General features: G+C 43.3%; 1 protein-coding gene across 2 annotated transcripts in view; it reads right to left on the bottom strand.

The window, feature by feature from the left end:
• The window catches only part of SLC6A2 (solute carrier family 6 member 2), a 338,811-nt gene that overhangs the window by 27,998 nt on the left and 292,892 nt on the right, over nucleotides 1–17,921 (bottom strand). For both annotated transcript variants that reach the window (XM_088471851.1, XM_088471850.1), the window contains one exon: nucleotides 10,382–10,481. In XM_088471851.1, coding sequence (XP_088327977.1) covers nucleotides 10,382–10,481 — 100 coding nt within the window. The remainder of the gene's footprint in view (nucleotides 1–10,381; nucleotides 10,482–17,921) is intronic.

Genomic DNA, 17,921 nt, shown 5'->3' with positions numbered 1-17,921 from the left:
TCCAGTCTTCGGCACGCAGTCGCTGAATGGCGAAAGTGGCCAGAAATTTTTCGGGCCACCCAAAGCGTCTCCTGCACGCCCCTGTCGCTTTTCAGAAAATTCTGCACCACCAAGTTTATTGTGTGAGCAAAACATGGGACGTGCTGGAATTTGCCCAGATGTAATGCCCGCACAATATTGGTGGCGTTGTCAGATATCACAAATCCCCAGGAGAGTCTAAGTGGGGTAAGCCACTGGGCGATGATTTCCCTCAGTTTCTCTAAGAGGTTGTCGGCGGTGTGCCTCTTACTGAAACCGGTGATACACAGCGTAGCCTGCCTTGTAACGAGCTGGCGTTTCTGAGATGCTGCTACTGGTGACGCTGCTGCTGTTGCTGCGTAAGGTGATACATCTACCCAGTGGGCTGTCACAGTCATATAGTCCTTAGTCTGCCCTGTTCCACTTGTCCACATGTCCGTGGTTAAGTGGACATTGTGTACAACGGCATTTTTCAGGACACTGAGGACACTTTTTCTGACGTTTCTGTACAGTCTCGGTATCGCCTGCCTAGTGAAGTGGAATCTAGACGGGATTTGGAACCGGGGACACACTACCTCCATCAATTGTCTAAATCCCACTGCACTAATGGCGGATACCGGACGCACGTCTAACACCAACATAGCAGTCAAGGCCTCAGTTATACGTTTTGCTTCAGGATGACTGCTGTCGTACTTCATCCTCCTCGCTAAGGACTGTTGGAGGGTCAATTGTTTAGTAAAAGTAGTGGTGTTCCTACTTCCTCTCTGGGATGATGAACGACTCCCAGCAGCAGCAGCAACAGCAGCAGCGGCAGCAGTAGGCGTAGCAATGCAGGATCCTCCGGAGGAATCCCGGATAGGAGAGTCAGTCATGCCAGTGATATGGCCTGCAGGACTACTTCCGATCCTGACTAAGGAGGAAATTGACGAGGAGGGAGTTGACGGTGTGGTTTGCAGGCGCTTGGATACAACAGGACAACGGGATTTAGGTGTCCCTGGACTGCTTACGGTCTGAGCCAAAGTTTCTGAACTTGACAGTAACTTTTTATGAACGCGCTGCAGGTGCCGTATAAGGGAGGATGTTCCTAGGTGGTTGACGTCCCTACCCCTACTTATTTCACCTTTACATATGGTACATATGGCAAGACAGTTGTTGTCCGGATTTGGATAGAAATATTGCCAGACCAAAGAGGTGGAATGTTTGGTCTTCTGCCCAGGCATGACCGTGATGGGCTTTTTCATCCCACGGACAACAACTGTCTCCCCCGGAGCCTGATTTAAACAAACCACATCACCATCAGAATCCTCCTCGCCAACTTCCTCCTCAGCGCCAGCTACACCAGTATCCTCATCCTGTTGTACTTCAACAGTGACATCTTCAATTTGCATATCAGCAAGTGGACTGTGGGTGCTCCTTTCAGCACTTGCAGGGGGCGTGCAAATGGTGGAAAGAGCCACCTCTTCCCGTCCAGTGCTGGGAAGGTCAGGCATCGCAACCACCACCACACTTGGACTCTCTTTGGGGATTTGTGATATCTTCTTAGAAAGCACAGTTCTTCGCTGTGCTTTTGCCAGCTTAACTCTTTTGATTTTTTTAGTGGGAGGAGTGCTTCCATCGTCATGTGAAGCTGAACCACTAGTCATGAACATACTAGGGATCGACCTTAGCCGTTCCTTGCCACTCCGTGTCGTAAATGGCATATTGGCAAGTTTACGTTTCTCTTCAGCTGATTTAAATGTCTTTTTCAAGGTCATTTTCCTGAACTTTGCCATTTGGGATTGTATGTGCCCTCTACTATGACATTGGGCATCGGCCTTGGCAGACGACGTTGATGGCATGTTATCGTCTATGTCATGACTAGTGGCAGCAGCTTCAGCACTAGGAGGAAGTGGTTCTTGATCTTTCTCTATTTTATTTTTATCGGAGAAAGTTTGGTCCTCCATTTATGTTATATCGATTTGATATATACGTGCGGCTAAACACAGAAAATAAATTTTTTTTTGGTTCGGACTGGAGTGTACTTTGTGGGTTACAGCACCCTTTAACGGTCAAGCCAGCCGGCCCTTTACTTATGACACAGGCGCACTCTTGGCACTACTTTGTTGATGCACGTGCGGCTACTGCGCACACAATTCACAAACACAGAAAATAATTTTTTTTTGGTTTGGACTGGAGTGTACTTTGGGGGTTACAGCACCCTTTAACGGTCAAGCCAGCCGGCCCTTTACTTATGACACAGGCGCACGCTTGGCACTACTTTGTTGATGCACGTGCGGCTACTGCGCACACAATTCACAAACACAGAAAATAATTTTTTTTTGGTTTGGACTGGAGTGTACTTTCGGGGGTTACAGCACCCTTTAACGGTCAAGCCAGCCGGCCCTTTACTTATGACACAGGCGCACGCTTGGCACTACTTTGTTGATGCACGTGCGGCTACTGCGCACACAATTCACAAACACAGAAAATAATTTTTTTTTGGTTTGGACTGGAGTGTACTTTCGGGGGTTACAGCACCCTTTAACGGTCAAGCCAGCCGGCCCTTTACTTATGACACAGGCGCACGCTTGGCACTACTTTGTTGATGCACGTGCGGCTACTGCGCACACAATTCACAAACACAGAAAATAATTTTTTTTTAGGTTTGGACTGGAGTGTACTTTCGGGGGTTACAGCACCCTTAACGGTCAAGCCAGCCGGCCCTTTACTTATGACACAGGCGCACGCTTGGCACTACTTTGTTGATGCACGTGCGGCTACTGCGCACACAATTCACAAACACAGAAAATAATTTTTTTTTTGGTTTGGACTGGAGTGTACTTTCGGGGGTTACAGCACCCTTAACGGTCAAGCCAGCCGGCCCTTTACTTATGACACAGGCGCACGCTTGGCACTACTTTGTTGATGCACGTGCGGCTACTGCGCACACAATTCACAAACACAGAAAATATATTATTTTTTTAGCACTTGGGGGGAGCACCCCTGATGGACAGAGCACCCCCTGGACAACACTACAGCACCCCTTTAGGACTGGGACACTGCACAGGACTTTGGAACTGACTGCACAACACAGTCCAGCCAGCCCCTATGGACTTTGAAGTAGTGGACACAGCCCCTATTAACAACAGCAGCACAGCACAACACAGCCAGCCCCTATGGACTTTGAAGTAGTGGACAACAGCAGCACTACACTACACTACACTACACAGCACTAACTCCCACCCTCCCTCTTCACTGTCCACAGCCGAGTGAGAAAATGGCGCCGACGCGGGTACCTTATATAGGATCCAAAACCCGCGAGACTCGGAAGGCGGGATGATGACGTTTTGCCTCGATGTCAGATCCGAGTCAGGCGGGAAAAGTCGAGCCTGACTCGGATCGGACTCGGATCGGGGGGGCTCGGGGGGGTTCGGATTTCAGAAATCCGAACCCGCTCACCCCTAGTTTGCACCCATTTTCATGTAGCTCAATTCTGCTGGGACTACTTATTTTCACCAAAAAATAATGCAAAATGCTATTCTTCACCACTTCTGCAAAGACGCTAAATAGCAGCTATTAAGATCATTTAAGTACCCCAAATACCTTCAGCAGGCCTATTCGGGGGTATCTATAGTGATCCCCAATGTCAGTGTATCTTTTGGGGGGTGTCAGGAAATTTTCCCCAAAACTGACAGCATTTTTCGCCTGTTTGAGTTTCGCCGGGTCCCGTTTTCGCATCTGGAATTAAATTGGGCGTAAAGCGGTCGCGCGCTCGAAAAGACTTTTCTCCAAAAACACGCAATGTAGGCGAAAAGTCCGGGAGACGAAACTTAGCCGACTTTTCGTGGCTAATTGAATATGCCCCAATATAGGAAAATTAACCAAACATTGTAACTGTTAGTGTCATGACATTTATTTATGTGTAACACTGTATTGCATTAGTAATTGGTGGAGTATATGCATGCAAATGTTATGCTGGGTGAATCTGATTTACAACTGAAAAGACTTTACTGTTAATAGATGTAATTTATCCAAGATAAAGCTGTTATTTTCTGTAATTGATGGAGTGTACATTCTTGGTGGAGTAACACTAGGAAGCAGAGGTGGTAAGGCCCAGAAAATAGGCTACATCAACACAATACACTAGGGTTTTCCCAAGTAGGCCCATGAGTACTAACAATACTTGAGTGGAGGCACTGAATCAGATAGGTACACCACTTAACGGGAGGTTAAGGGCGGGTACTCTCTAGACGAAATTTGAAAACCTAAGAGTTAGTGACCTGGTATCTGCCTCCCAAACACAGCAGCCTGTCAATCAGGCTGCGGCTGGGACACACTGCGAGAGGGCTGTCCTCCAAACACCGGAGATGTGCGCTAACCATCGGGTTAGTGTACATCTCTAAATCAGGCCCTTAGACATGTCATGTCATAACTAAGGAAACCAGTAAAAAGTTAAACAGACAAATGTCAAAATTAGATCTTTCTCAATACAAGAAGGGGTGCGAAAATCTGCAGCAATTATATAGTAGAGTGGATATTGTTTACAGTGCTGCAGTTAGAGATAAAGAAAAAAAGAGGAAGACGAGACAGAGCAGTGGCAAACGCAGGATTTCTAGAGGGGGGTTTCCAAATGTTTGATTTTAGAATGAGTGTGGCAAGTCCATGAAGAGGGCAGAATTGGAAACTTTACCAGCTTTACATATGCGTCATACATAGTGTATTGTGTGTCATAATTCCAGCATATAGAGGACCAGCAATCACAGTAACCCATTATATGTGTCATACATAGTGTATTGTGTGTCATAATTCCAGCATATAGAGGACCAGCAATCACAGTAACCCATTATATGTGTCATACATAGTGTATTGTGTGTCATAATTCCAGCATATAGAGGACCAGCAATCACAGTAACCCATTATATGTGTCATACATAGTGTATTGTGTGTCATAATTCCAGCATATAGAGGACCAGCAATCACAGTAACCCATTATATGTGTCATACATAGTGTATTGTGTGTCATAATTCCAGCATATAGAAGACCAGCAATCACAGTAACCCATTATATGTGTCATACATAGTGTATTGTGTGTCATAATTCCAGCATATAGAGGACCAGCAATCACAGTAACCCATTATATGTGTCATACATAGTGTATTGTGTGTCATAATTCCAGCATATAGAAGACCAGCAATCACAGTAATCCATTATATGTGTCATACATAGTGTATTGTGTGTCATAATTCCAGCATATAGAAGACCAGCAATCACAGTAACCCATTATATGCGTCATACATAGTGTATTGTGTGTCATAATTCCAGCATATAGAGGACCAGCAATCACAGTAACCCATTATATGTGTCATACATAGTGTATTGTGTGTCATAATTCCAGCATATAGAAGACCAGCAATCACAGTAACCCATTATATGTGTCATACATAGTGTATTGTGTGTCATAATTCCAGCATATAGAAGACCAGCAATCACAGTAACCCATTATATGTGTCATACATAGTGTATTGTGTGTCATAATTCCAGCATATAGAAGACCAGCAATCACAGTAATCCATTAGATGTGGCAGTAGGGCCATCCTGCCTGAGCTGAATGTTTTATTTTAGATGTGCGCACCATTCCAGAGCATGGGAGTCCGGGAGTCTGGGAGCAGCAGAAGAACCTAACACTGCCCTGGACATATATGTACATATTGGGCTCTATAGCAGCACATCCCTAACAGTGAATGTTTTCCAGATCTCCTAGTTGGTGCACAGGTTTTTCATTACTGACTGATGTTAAAAGATCCACAGGTGGTGCTAATTATTTCATTTGTGATACTGAGAAGAACATGCAGCACTAATAAAATTCTATTACATTACTATTTATATTGTGGTCATGGGGTGGGCTGGGGAGGGGGGTTTCCAGGCAGACGGAAACCCCCCCTGCGTTTGTCTATGCAGAGCTGATCATCTCTTAATGAGAAGAGAATGCTTGAAAAATACTGTACAAATAACAGGGAAGTGGAAGGAAAAGGTGCAACCATCTAGTTAGAGCAGAAAATGACTAAATAAAGAAAAACAGAAAAAAGATGGCTCCCAAGACTCAAGTGAAAACTATATTTCAGATATTGACTGGTACCAGGATAAACAAACAGGAGTTTAGATAGAAGTTGTAAATATACAATGATAAGAGCATAAGTAGGCAGCCAGACCTGTCATAGAAAAAGACAACATGAGGTTTATACCAATGGAGATATTAGATATTCCAATTATGTAATCAGAAATTCTACCATTTTACACACATGGAGCCATGAGACCAAGGAAACAGTATAGGACTGGAAATCCAATATTAAAATGCGTGCTGATATTGTGGGGTGAAAGGAACAAACATTTGGGGGAAGAGTCAAGGTACGAGAGACGAGAGTGGGTCATTGGTTCGAAAGAGACATTTGATTGGGTGACCCAGAAATGGAATAGACAAGTTTTAGTTCCACATTAGTGAAGTAAGCACCATTACAAATTACAGTCATATTTTTGTCACTTTTAGGGGAACAGAGTCTACATACTGTAGCTAAGATATTGCCTTCTTAAGAGATGCATATATCAGAGCAAAGTTAAAGAAGCCTCCTGTAATGTAAGAGATCATGACTTAGTACAGAGGCCAGGACAAGAGCTAACATTTCCGGGTATGGTCTGGATGTCAGCACACAATTATAGAACAAATGATACAGTACAAACTTTGTAGGGTCTACAGCCCTTAAGACCAAAAGAAATCACTGAAGTCCATTAGGGTGGTGGGGTTCCTTTCCAATGATGAAGATTTCACCTATCAAGCTACTAAATGAAGACAAAACCCTTTTCAGACACTTCTAAGTACTTTAGTGCTTAGGTTTAAAATATTAATACTTTTAATCCTGAACACCGCCAAGGAGAAAATACCATAATAAATCAAATTAAATGAATAAGTACACTGACTTTAATGTCTAGAATAATTTATTAAACAGACATTAAAACCTTGCTAGAGAGAAATCATGGTTTAGGGGCCTATCCATTCTAACTATATATTCTCTGGAGGTAATTAGGTTTAGAACTCACATGGAGTTCTACCTAATTACCGGAGATATTCATCATTCCTCCTCTCCATAAGTATCTATTCTGAAAAGCTGTCATATTTGCGATGACAGCTTTTCATAAAATAGATACTTTTCCCTGTCTGTTCTACCTTACCGCAGCTGTAATCAGTGCTGTGCATGCGCCGTTATATCCGTAAAAGCAGCGCATGCACAGCACTGCCTACAGCTGCGGTAATTCAGTTTTTTCTTCTTCTAAACTTTACTGTGTTCTACCGGGAGAAAGTGTAACCCGCTGTACACCACCTGAGAGTGGCGTATAGTAACACCATCAAATTCCGAATACATAATTTTCAGAATTTGATGAATAGCCTAATTTCTACATCCCCATACTAATGTACTAATGTCTGGGGAGTGTGGAAATTAACACATGCGGACTTAACCAGGAGATATCCATGATATCTCCTGTGTTAAGTGTCTTCATGAATACTGAAAAAAGGTAGTTAAGGAAAATGTCCTTAAAAACTTTATATTAGTTTTGCTGAATAGACCCCATAGTCTCGTAACAAATGGTTCAGTTTTAAAAACAACAAAAGGAAACAAATAATTTTCCTAGCCTGCTAATACTGCTACACATTTAACATATTGATATGACTAATCTGCCAAGCTTCTATCATTATTATTTTTTCCATGTGTTAGTGTCTTTTGTGATGCAAATGTCAACAGCAGAGAGCTAGACACAGCCCAATCTACAGTATCTACCTTTAGTCTGCTCAATAAAAAAAATCCAGATTAAAGCAGTAGTTGGAGATGGAACCAATGCAGTTCTTTTTAATATTCAGAGTTGACTGCCCCAACCCATTCTCTTGTGAAAGTAGTTTAGCCGTCATCAGTAAAAACGCATATTTGCACCAGCCCTATACTTGGTGCAAGAGATCCAACTGAAACCAGAGGGATCTGTGCATAGTCCACAAACCCCCTTACATAGCCACGACATGCCCTCAGGACATTTCATCGGCATGCAAATGCCTATTTGCCACCCAGTTACCCCCACTCAGCCACAAGCGATGATTCAGCTGAGCTGTGTATGATTCTGAAACGCCAGTAGTTGCTCAAACTTGCACGTGCTCATCTACAGAACATGTGCAGTGGTAAACATTGCAAGAGCCGTCCAAAAAACAAGCTTGCGTGCAACTCTGAATCAGCACCTACTGTATATATCTAAGTACTCCAATGTACTCCTCTGATCCAAAGGGCAGATTAGAGAGGAGGATGCTCGTGTGCAGGTCCCACCCTCCTCTCTTAATCCGCCCCTGGGGGTAGAGGAGTACGTAAGACAGGTACACAATGGGCAACCGATTGGTTGCTCAATGAAACAAAGATATATTGTGAGCACGTCGGCGAATGTGTACCGCCAATATGTCTGCGAACGACATCGGAATGAGCGACCTGTCGATCGCCTGTGCTGCAGGGACCTGGAGGTGAGTGACAGCTCAACTGGGTGGGCAAATTTAAATGCCCACTCAGCTGTGACGTCAGGCCCGACACATTAGGTGGATGTTTGGTAAGTGTATATGCACTTACCAATCATCAGATAGGTTGGCGGGTCAGCCAAACGGCTGACCCATCGACCTACTGTACAGTAGTTTGTACCCAGCATTAGTTATGGGCTGATGGAGAGTTGCATGCAAGCTCATTTGTTAGACAGATCTTGCAATGTTTAGACAACACATGCTCCTAGGGGGCCCACCCTGCAGCCATTATATATATGCCCATGTTTACCCACAACAGGATAATACTAGGATGACTGCAATGGGGAATAGGAGTCATTGACAGAATCAGGGGTGTATCTATAATGGGTGCAGGGTATGTGGGGAACACGGGCCCCTGGGTCCAGGGGGGCACCGCACTGCACACCCTGCACTCATAATATTACTTACCGCCGGAGTCCCACATCGGCGCTGGCGTCCGGCGCTATTACGACTGGAAAATGGCCACGGCGGGCATTTTTCCATTGTTTGCACATGCGCAGTACAGGGAAAATGGCCGCCGCGGCCATTTTCCCGGTGCCCTGTGCATACACTATAGACTCTGGGCACACTCTAGTGCCCAGAGTCTATAACTCCGGCGCTGGCCGCGCACAGCTCAGTGCGCTGCCGGGCGGAGAGGAGGGGGCCCGTGTCGGAGACTGCACATGGGCCCCCTCCTCTCTAGAAACGCCCCTGCACAGAATGTAGGTAGTAAAGTTATGTTAGCACTGTGGATAAATATCTCTTTCATCCAGATACATGAGGCAGAATTACCAACTTACTTTAATTATTAATTAAATAGGACACAATAAAGTAATTAATGAACACTAAATGTATGACATTATTTCATTAACAAAGCCCAGGTTAATTAAGTAAAATGTGAGTGGGGGTAACCAGAAAAATTTCTCCATGATGCATTTGGTCATTTTAACACTTCTGCTGCTGCAAATAATTCAAGATATAATTAAATGTCATTATAACCAAGACATAGGGCTCTATTTACTACAATGCCATTGGGAATTTAGGAAATATCACAGGGATTTATCAAAACTCCCTTGCAGGGACAGAACTTACGATAAAGGTCTTTCCCTGCGAATCCCCTACACTGTATTGTTCCCATACAATACAGTGAGCAGATGTCCGCCCATGCGCTGCCGATTTACCAACCACCCCTTCTCCCCCCCTGCTCATTTACACTTACCTCGGTGATCGGTGCTCCGGTGATGTCCTCTGGGGCACCGGTCAGCTGGTCTCCCGTCTCCTGCATTGTGACCCCAGTCAGTTGCTCTATGCAGCTGACTGGAGCCCCAGAGGATACCACCAGAGCACCAATCACCAGTCCCTGAATGCAGGATGGGGTTTTTTGTTTTTTACCTATTTTTTTTTTCAGCGATCAGCTTTGGTCTGTCAGAGCAGAGAAAGAGCCGGGGAAGCAGAGGAAACCCTGGATAACGCCATCTCCAGGTGGCATTATTATCACAGGGCTTCCCCCGGTATTTTTTAACAATATATTTTTAGCAAATCTCAGGCAGATAACATTTCCCTTTACAAGCATGGGAAATGTGATCTGCATAGTAAAAATATGTGAATTAAATGGCACAGAGTAGTTGTTCATGAAAACTACTCTAAATGCACTTTAATAAATTCATGTGATACAAAAATAATAGGAAAACGGTGAACACCCTTTTTCAATTTTTTTTCAGTAAATATAATATTGATAAATAGGGCCCATAAAATGAGAAAAAAAACAACAACATATTGCTGTGATACTTCAGTTTTATACATACCGTAAAACCATGATACTCCTATGGCCTCTATTAAAACAGCAAACAAAATGGATGTTCCTGCAGCAAATGTATCCAGAAGAGTAAGTACATAGATCCCACCCTGTCATTAAATATGAAAAAATTTATTAATTGTGCAAAAACATCTGGATAAAATTTGGAATCTATACCTTAAATGTACAAAAGTTTTGGGCAGTGATTCCTAAACTAGTTATCAGGACAGCCCAGAACATCCAGAACTCTAACATATTCGTGAGCATCAACAAATAGATTTTTATTTGACACAGTTTGATGTGTCCTATCTGATGTCCATTCAGTTGAGAAGACTTATTATTATTGGTTTGAGACACATTGAACCAGGTACAGTAAACACACAAGCATGCTTATCTACAGTCAGGTGCATAAATATTGGGACATTGACAGAATTTTCATATTTTGGCCTCTATTCACCACCACAATGGCTTTGAAATGAAACAAACAAGATGTGCTTTAACTGCAGACTTTCAGATTTAATTTGAGAGTAATTATATCCAAATCAGGAGAACGGTGTAGGAATTACAACGGTTTCTATATGTGCCTCCCACTTTTTAAGGGGCCAAAAGTAATGGGACAAACTAAACAATCCTAAATCTAACTTTCACTTTTTAATACTTTGTTGCAAATCCTTTGCAGGCAATTCCAGTCTGAAGTCTGGAACGCATAGACATCACCAGACGCTGGGTTTCATCCCTGTTGATGCTCTGCCAGGCCTCTACTGCAAATGTCTTCAGTTTCCTGCTTGTTCTTGGGGCATTTTCCCTTCAGTTTTGTCTTCATCAAGTGAAATGCATGCTCAATCGGATTCAGGTCAGGGGATTGACTTGGCCATTGCATAACATTCCACTTTTTAGCCTTAAAAAACTCTTTGGTTGCTTTTGCAGTATGCTTCGGATCATTGTCCATCTGCACTGTGAAGCGCCGTCCAAAGAGTTCTGAAGCATTTGACTGAATATGAGCATATAATATTGCCCGAAACACTTCAGAATTCATTCTGCTGCTTTTGTCAGCAGTCACATCATCAATAAATACAAGGGAACCATTTCCATTGGCAGCCACACATGCCCACGACATGACACTACCACCACCATGCTTCACCGATGAGGTGGTATGTTTTGGATCATGAGCAGTTCCTTTCCTTCTCCATACTCTTCTCTTCCCATCACTCTGGTACAAGTTGATCTTTTTCTCATCTGTCCATAGGATGTTGTTCCAGAACTGTAATGGCTTTTTTAGATGTTGTTTGGCAAACTCTAATCTGGTCTTCCTGTTTTTGTGGCTCACCAATGGTTTACATCTTGTGGTGAAACCTCTATATTCACTCTTGTGAAGTCTTCTCTTGATTGTTGACTTTGACACATATACACCTACCTCCTGGAGAGTGTTCTTGATTTGGCCAACTGTTGTGAAGGGGTTTTTCTTCACCAGGGAAATAATTCTTCTGTCATCCACCACAGTTGTTTTCCGTGGTCTTCCGGGTCTTTTGGTGTTGCTGAGCTCTCCAGTGCGTTCTTTCTTTTTAAGAATGATCCAAACAGTTGATTTGGCCACACCTAATGTTTTTGCTATCTCTCTGATGGGTTTGTTTTGATTATTCAGCCTAATGATGGCTTGCTTCAATGATAGTGACAGCTCTTTGGATCTCATATTGAGAGTCGACAGCAACTGATTCCAAATGCAAATGTCACACCTAGAATCACCGCCAGACTTTTTACCTGCTTAATTGATAATGAAATAATGAGGGAATAGCCCACACCTGTCCATTAAATAGCTTTTGAGTTGATAGTCCCATTACTTTTGGCCCCTTAAAAAGTGGGAGGCACATATAGAAACCGTTGTAATTCCTACAATGTTCACCTGATTTGGATGTAATTACCCTCAAATTAAATCTGAAAGTCTGCAGTTAAAGCACATCTTGTTTGTTTAATTTCAAAGCCATTGTGGTGGTGAATAGAGGCCAAAATATGAAAATTCTGTCAATGTCCCAATATTTATGCACCTGACTGTACATCAACTCTATGGGATGTAGTCATAATCCCGGCTGTCGGGATGCCGACGCTCAGAATGCCAGCGCGGGAATCCCATCATCAGTCAGAATCCTGGTGCTGGTATCCCGAAGGTAAGTAGTGGGGTTAGGGGGAGGGTTAGGGTTAGGCACTAGGGGAAGGGTTAGGGTTAGGCACTGGGGGGGAGGGTTAGGTATAGGCACTAGGGGGAAGGGTTTGGTTTAGGCAGTGGGGAGGGAGGGTTATGGGTAGGGAGATGGGGAGGGTTAGGATATTTAGCAACAGGTGTTGGTATCCTAACCCTGTCGGGATGCTGGCAGCAAGATTTTGACCAGTGGGAACAAGAGCGCCCAACCCCAAATCTACTACTATACAAAACTAACATTACAGATTTCCATACCTGAACATGCATCACCTGGACGATCTGTGAGTGAATTACACTGCTTGCTTACGGGCAGGGATTTTTATCCGGTTGAATTACAGTGCCAGATAGGAGATTGGATTTGTCACATCTCACTTATTAAATATCACTGCAAGTGTCATCACATCAGATGTAGAAAATTGACTATTAGAGGCATATTTACTAAAGTGCGGGTTTAAAGAAGTGATGTTGCCCATAGAAGATTCTAGCTATTATCTTCTAGAAGATGTTAGATAAATGATAAGTAGAATTTTATTAGTTGCTATGGGCAACACCTGCACTTCTATAAACCTGCACTTTACTAAATATACCCATTATAAGCTAAATAGCTAACCAGCTACCCACCTTAAATTAATTAAAATTACATACAGTATTAGCCAGTCATGATAAGTTAATTTTTTTCTGTAATTTCCTTGTTGTGTTACCTATACGGGTTTAGTCTCCCATATCCAAAATGCTTGGGACCAGGGGTATTTTGAATATTGGATTTTTCCGTATTTTGGAATATTTGCATACCATAATGAACACAGAATGCATTTATGTGTCATATACACCTTATACACAAAGCCTGAAGGTAATTTTATACAATATTTTTTATAATTTTGTGCATCAAACAAAGTTTGTGTACATACACAGAATTCATTTATGTTTCATTTGCACCTTATATGCACAGCCTAAAGGTAATTGTATACAATATTTGTAATAAATGTGTGCATTAAACAAAGTTTGTGTACATTAAACCATCAGAAAGCAAAGGTGTCACTATCTCAGTCCTGCTCAAAAAATGATGTATTTCAGAATATTTGGATATGGGAGACTCAACCTGTAATACATTAAGCATTTGATATTAAATATATTTAACATCAGTTAGTTAAGTTTCTTTTACTGTAAATCAGTTGGTAAATCAGTAGGAAAAACAAAAGCAATTAATTTTTTTATCTGCTGCGTCTGTCTCCAAGAAAAATTGTTGATGTTAACACATTGCATGCAATTTATTGCAACTTAAACATGCAGCAGGTTTGTCAAGACACACTATATATACATATATATATTTACTAAGCTGCGGCAGTTCTGGCGGTGAGATTTAAAAGGACAATAAAAATAAATGAAAAGCCAGCATTGTTTTACATTCAATGTTTTTGTGCTTTCAAATCCTGTGTCCAGAAACGCTGAAAAATAAATATACCCCAACATGATAGTCAAGTCACACAAACAATACAGTATGTAGTGCTGTTAATACATTTCTCTGTGCCAAATATGCTATTTTACTCAATGTTTCTTCATGCGTCCAACTCATACTTGCCTATTTTTGAAAAAGCATTTCAGGGAGCTTGTGAAAGCATCACCTATGAGCCCGGAGGTAAAGTGAACGTGTACAGCTACATATGAGAGGCGTGCCATAAAATCTATGTTAAAAAAAAATGTAAATGATCCCCAGAGCAGTTAGTAAGATCTATTTGTTGATGAAAACACACTAATACTTTTCAGAAAATGCATGTAGCCATAGGGATCACTGTGCCTTATATAACCAATGCAGGGTAATGATACTAATGATCCCATTTATGTATGTATCTCTGTTTTTTTTTCCAATATAACAGCTTCATAATGGGGGTAAGGTGCAATCAGGGAGATTGCTAGACTCTTCAGGGAGACAGAGAGATTGCTACTATTTCAGGGAGTCTCTCTGACAATGAGGGAGAGTTGGCAAGTATGGTCCAATTTACAATGGATTGCATAAAGCAGTGTGAAATAAATATGGTATTATTATGTGTTGTTTTTCTCCCCTAGTAGCACATTTGTAAATTGATGTTCTGTATAGCACCTGTAAACTAATGCCCCAATCAGTTAGATAGAGCTACAGTAGTAATTAAAATATGGAGCTCCCAGTTAGACCTGCAGCATAACAAACATTGGCCCTCATTCAGAGCCGTACGCTCTGAGCAGAGCGCACGCTCTGAATGAGGGCCGGGCTCCATTTCCATGGAGCGTCCTCCTGGACGCTCGTATAGCTGTGGGTCACCACCCACAGGCTATACGAGCGTGCATTTTGATGGCCGCGATGGTCGTGACCATCGCGACCATCGAAATTGCGAGCCGGAGCCTGCGGTTGAGGTTTTCAACCGCATGCTCCGGAGTGATTTTGGCTCTATCAGAGCCAAAATCACTCCCACTGACATCACGAGTGATGTCAGTGGGCCGGCTTCTGACGGGAGGCGTTCCCGTGGGAACGCCCCCGTCAGGGAGGCACGCCCCCGGCACGCCCACCAAAGGGGGCGTGCTGTCAATCAACATTGACAGCACGCCCCCTTTGATCGGACACAACGAGCGAAGGAAAGTCCTTCGCTCGTCGTGTCTGGCGCATGCGCACGACGGAGCTCCCTCCGTCGTGCGCATGCTCAGTGCAGACCATCGACCCACTTGCGAGCGGACAGCCGCTCGCGAGTGGGTCTGAATCAGGCCCATTATCCAGTAGAAACCCCTCTTCTTAGGAGTCTAAAAAAAAAGAATAGATGTAAATGGGGGCTTGATTTAGATGCCGATGGTTATGCAGTTGAGAAATTATCGGTAATCTGCGCATGCGTCAATTTATATTACCGATGTTGTTCTCAGTGAATATTTACAAAGTGATTGACAGGCAGTGACTGTTTGTGTGAGGCAAAGAGGCGACATTTACATATTCGCAGCCGCGGAGATATTGGCGTAATCTCTGAATCAGGAGCCCTGTTCCTGTGCTACTCCACCATTTATACCCTCATTACTTGTTGCACACGTTTCTTGTTACATTTACTCTTCAACCACATACGTTTGTCACCCTATTATTTCTATTGGCGGCTTATAATGACATAATCTGTTACTGTCTTAATGTCTTGTGCTGTCATTTTTTCTTTGTATTTCTTTATGTATCTGTTTTCTCTGCAAAAAACAAAGGGGTCAATCCAATTAAACCATGTGTACCGGCGGGTGTGAATCATTGTGACAACGGTCGCACTTGACGGCAGACCGAATTCGCATTAACAGTGCTCGCAGTCCCATAGAGCTCCGAGCAAAATTGTGCAAATTCAGACTCGGAGCAGACCAGAAGGGGCGCGAGATGCCGTGCCTTTGCTGGCGTTTTAACACTATGGCAACGACAACTCGCACCCTTCTCAGTCAATTGGATTGACCCCCAAATATCTCTCTTAAAAAAATGACATGATTTTAAAAACATAACATAACGATTGTGGACCATACTTTCTCACTCATTGATTGTGTAACTCAGGGTGGAAAAATATTTTATATATGTTTCAAAATGATAGTGTAAAATTTCCTCTAGTTCCTAGACTGTGGGCCTGGTTCAGAGCCGCTCGTAAGCGGCCGCTCGTTCGCTCTGAGTGATGTTCGCACATCTGCGCATGCGTATGGGTCGTAATGCGCATGCGCCAACCAGTCAGTGCGGTCGGAAATCGTGTGTTCGCAAACTAGCGAGTGCCTGCTAATTTGAGTGACAGGATGAGGCGTTTGTGGGTGGTAACAGGGGAAGGTGCTTGAAAACGGGGAGTGGTGATCCGAACGCAGGCGTGCCAAACGGTCAAAACGGGTGTTTTAAGGGTGTGCATAATTAACAAAGCAGCGTCATCGGCCACGTCACTTGGTTGTCTCTTAGCCTGAACTGTTCGCATGATTGCGGTAGGAAAATCCAACCACAAGCACTGCGAGCAGTTCAGACGTCTTTCAATGTACTCGATTAATCAAATAAATAGCGGAGATGACGTATGATGCAAACGGCAAAGGGGCGTCTTTACAAAATAGCGAGCGCATGTTTCATTCGCTCGCTCAGACATAGAGGCGTCAACAGACCGCAAAGAGCGAGCGCTCAATTTAAATAGCCGGCCCCTTTATCTGAACGAGCGAGCGCAAATAGCGTCCGGCTCTGAATCAGGCCCAGTGTCCCCACCTTCTGCCTGCACTTTGCTTCTTTACAGAGCTGTCACTGTAAATCCTCTCTCCATAGTATCAGCCAGCAACCATTACAATCAGTTCCTGGCCTTTAGAGCTCTCAGACACAGCACTATAGAATGCTGTGATGTTAATATAGCCAGAACTGCACTTCTTTATGGTTACATACGTAAGATGTGCAATGGATGCAAGTCATATAAGAAAGCTACAAAACAAACTCACATTATGCATATAGGGCATGCCTATAAATCTGTCATGTCACAAAAGTTTCTGAAATACAAATGGTACATGGAATTCTGTATACTAATCCCACAGGGTAAACAGAAGTACTGTAATGGAGATTACTGCCCAATATACAGATGTGTCCTTTGCTGCAGTCACGCTAAAAACGTACCAGCAGACTGTCCTATTAATTTGATATGCAATACTTGTATATCTGATATGCATATACTTGTGTGCAGCGGAGGCTCCGAATCTGTATGCAAAGTGCTGCCGCAGCTTTTTTCATTCCAAGTTCTGCATATCAAATTAATCAGCACAGTCTGATGGTGCATCCTAGTAGCGTCGACAAAAAAAAAAACACGCCTGACAGTAGCAGAGTAGCATGGGACCTGGCGGGACACTTAAGCTAGACAAGTCGTGCTGCGTAGTGTATTGAAGCTAGGGGGTATATTTACTAAAGTGGGGTTTTTAGGAGTGATGTTGCCCATAACAACCAATCAGATTCTACTTAACATGTATCTAGCACTTTCTAGAAGATAATAGCTAGAATCTGATTGGTTTCTATGGGCAACATCTCCACTTCTAAAAACCTGCACTTTAGTAAATCTACCCCTAGATGTATGAGGGCACATCTGTACGCTTCAGGCCTCTTCAGTTCATGAGTCAGGATGAAGCATTAACATGTTGCATAATAATTGTTCCATGGACATGTTTGGGTCACGTAGGGGAATTACGACCTATTGGAGAGACAACCATAGGCAGAAGTCCAACTGATTTCAGACTGATTTCTTGCACAAAGGATAGAGCTGGGGTAAGTCTGCACCATACTTGCCTACCCTCATGGATATCGCGTGGCGCTCCGGGCCACCCGGAAAGGTGGACAAGTCTCCTGGGTTTAGGGCCACCCAGCCGTACACAGGCG

The sequence above is a fragment of the Taudactylus pleione genome, unplaced genomic scaffold, assembly GCF_031769625.1.
Source record: "Taudactylus pleione unplaced genomic scaffold, aTauple2 ptg000117l, whole genome shotgun sequence".
Taxonomy (NCBI): Eukaryota; Metazoa; Chordata; class Amphibia; order Anura; family Myobatrachidae; genus Taudactylus; species Taudactylus pleione.
The sequence above is the reverse complement of the archived record's forward strand: the minus strand, read 5'-3'. Positions and strand labels throughout refer to the sequence as shown.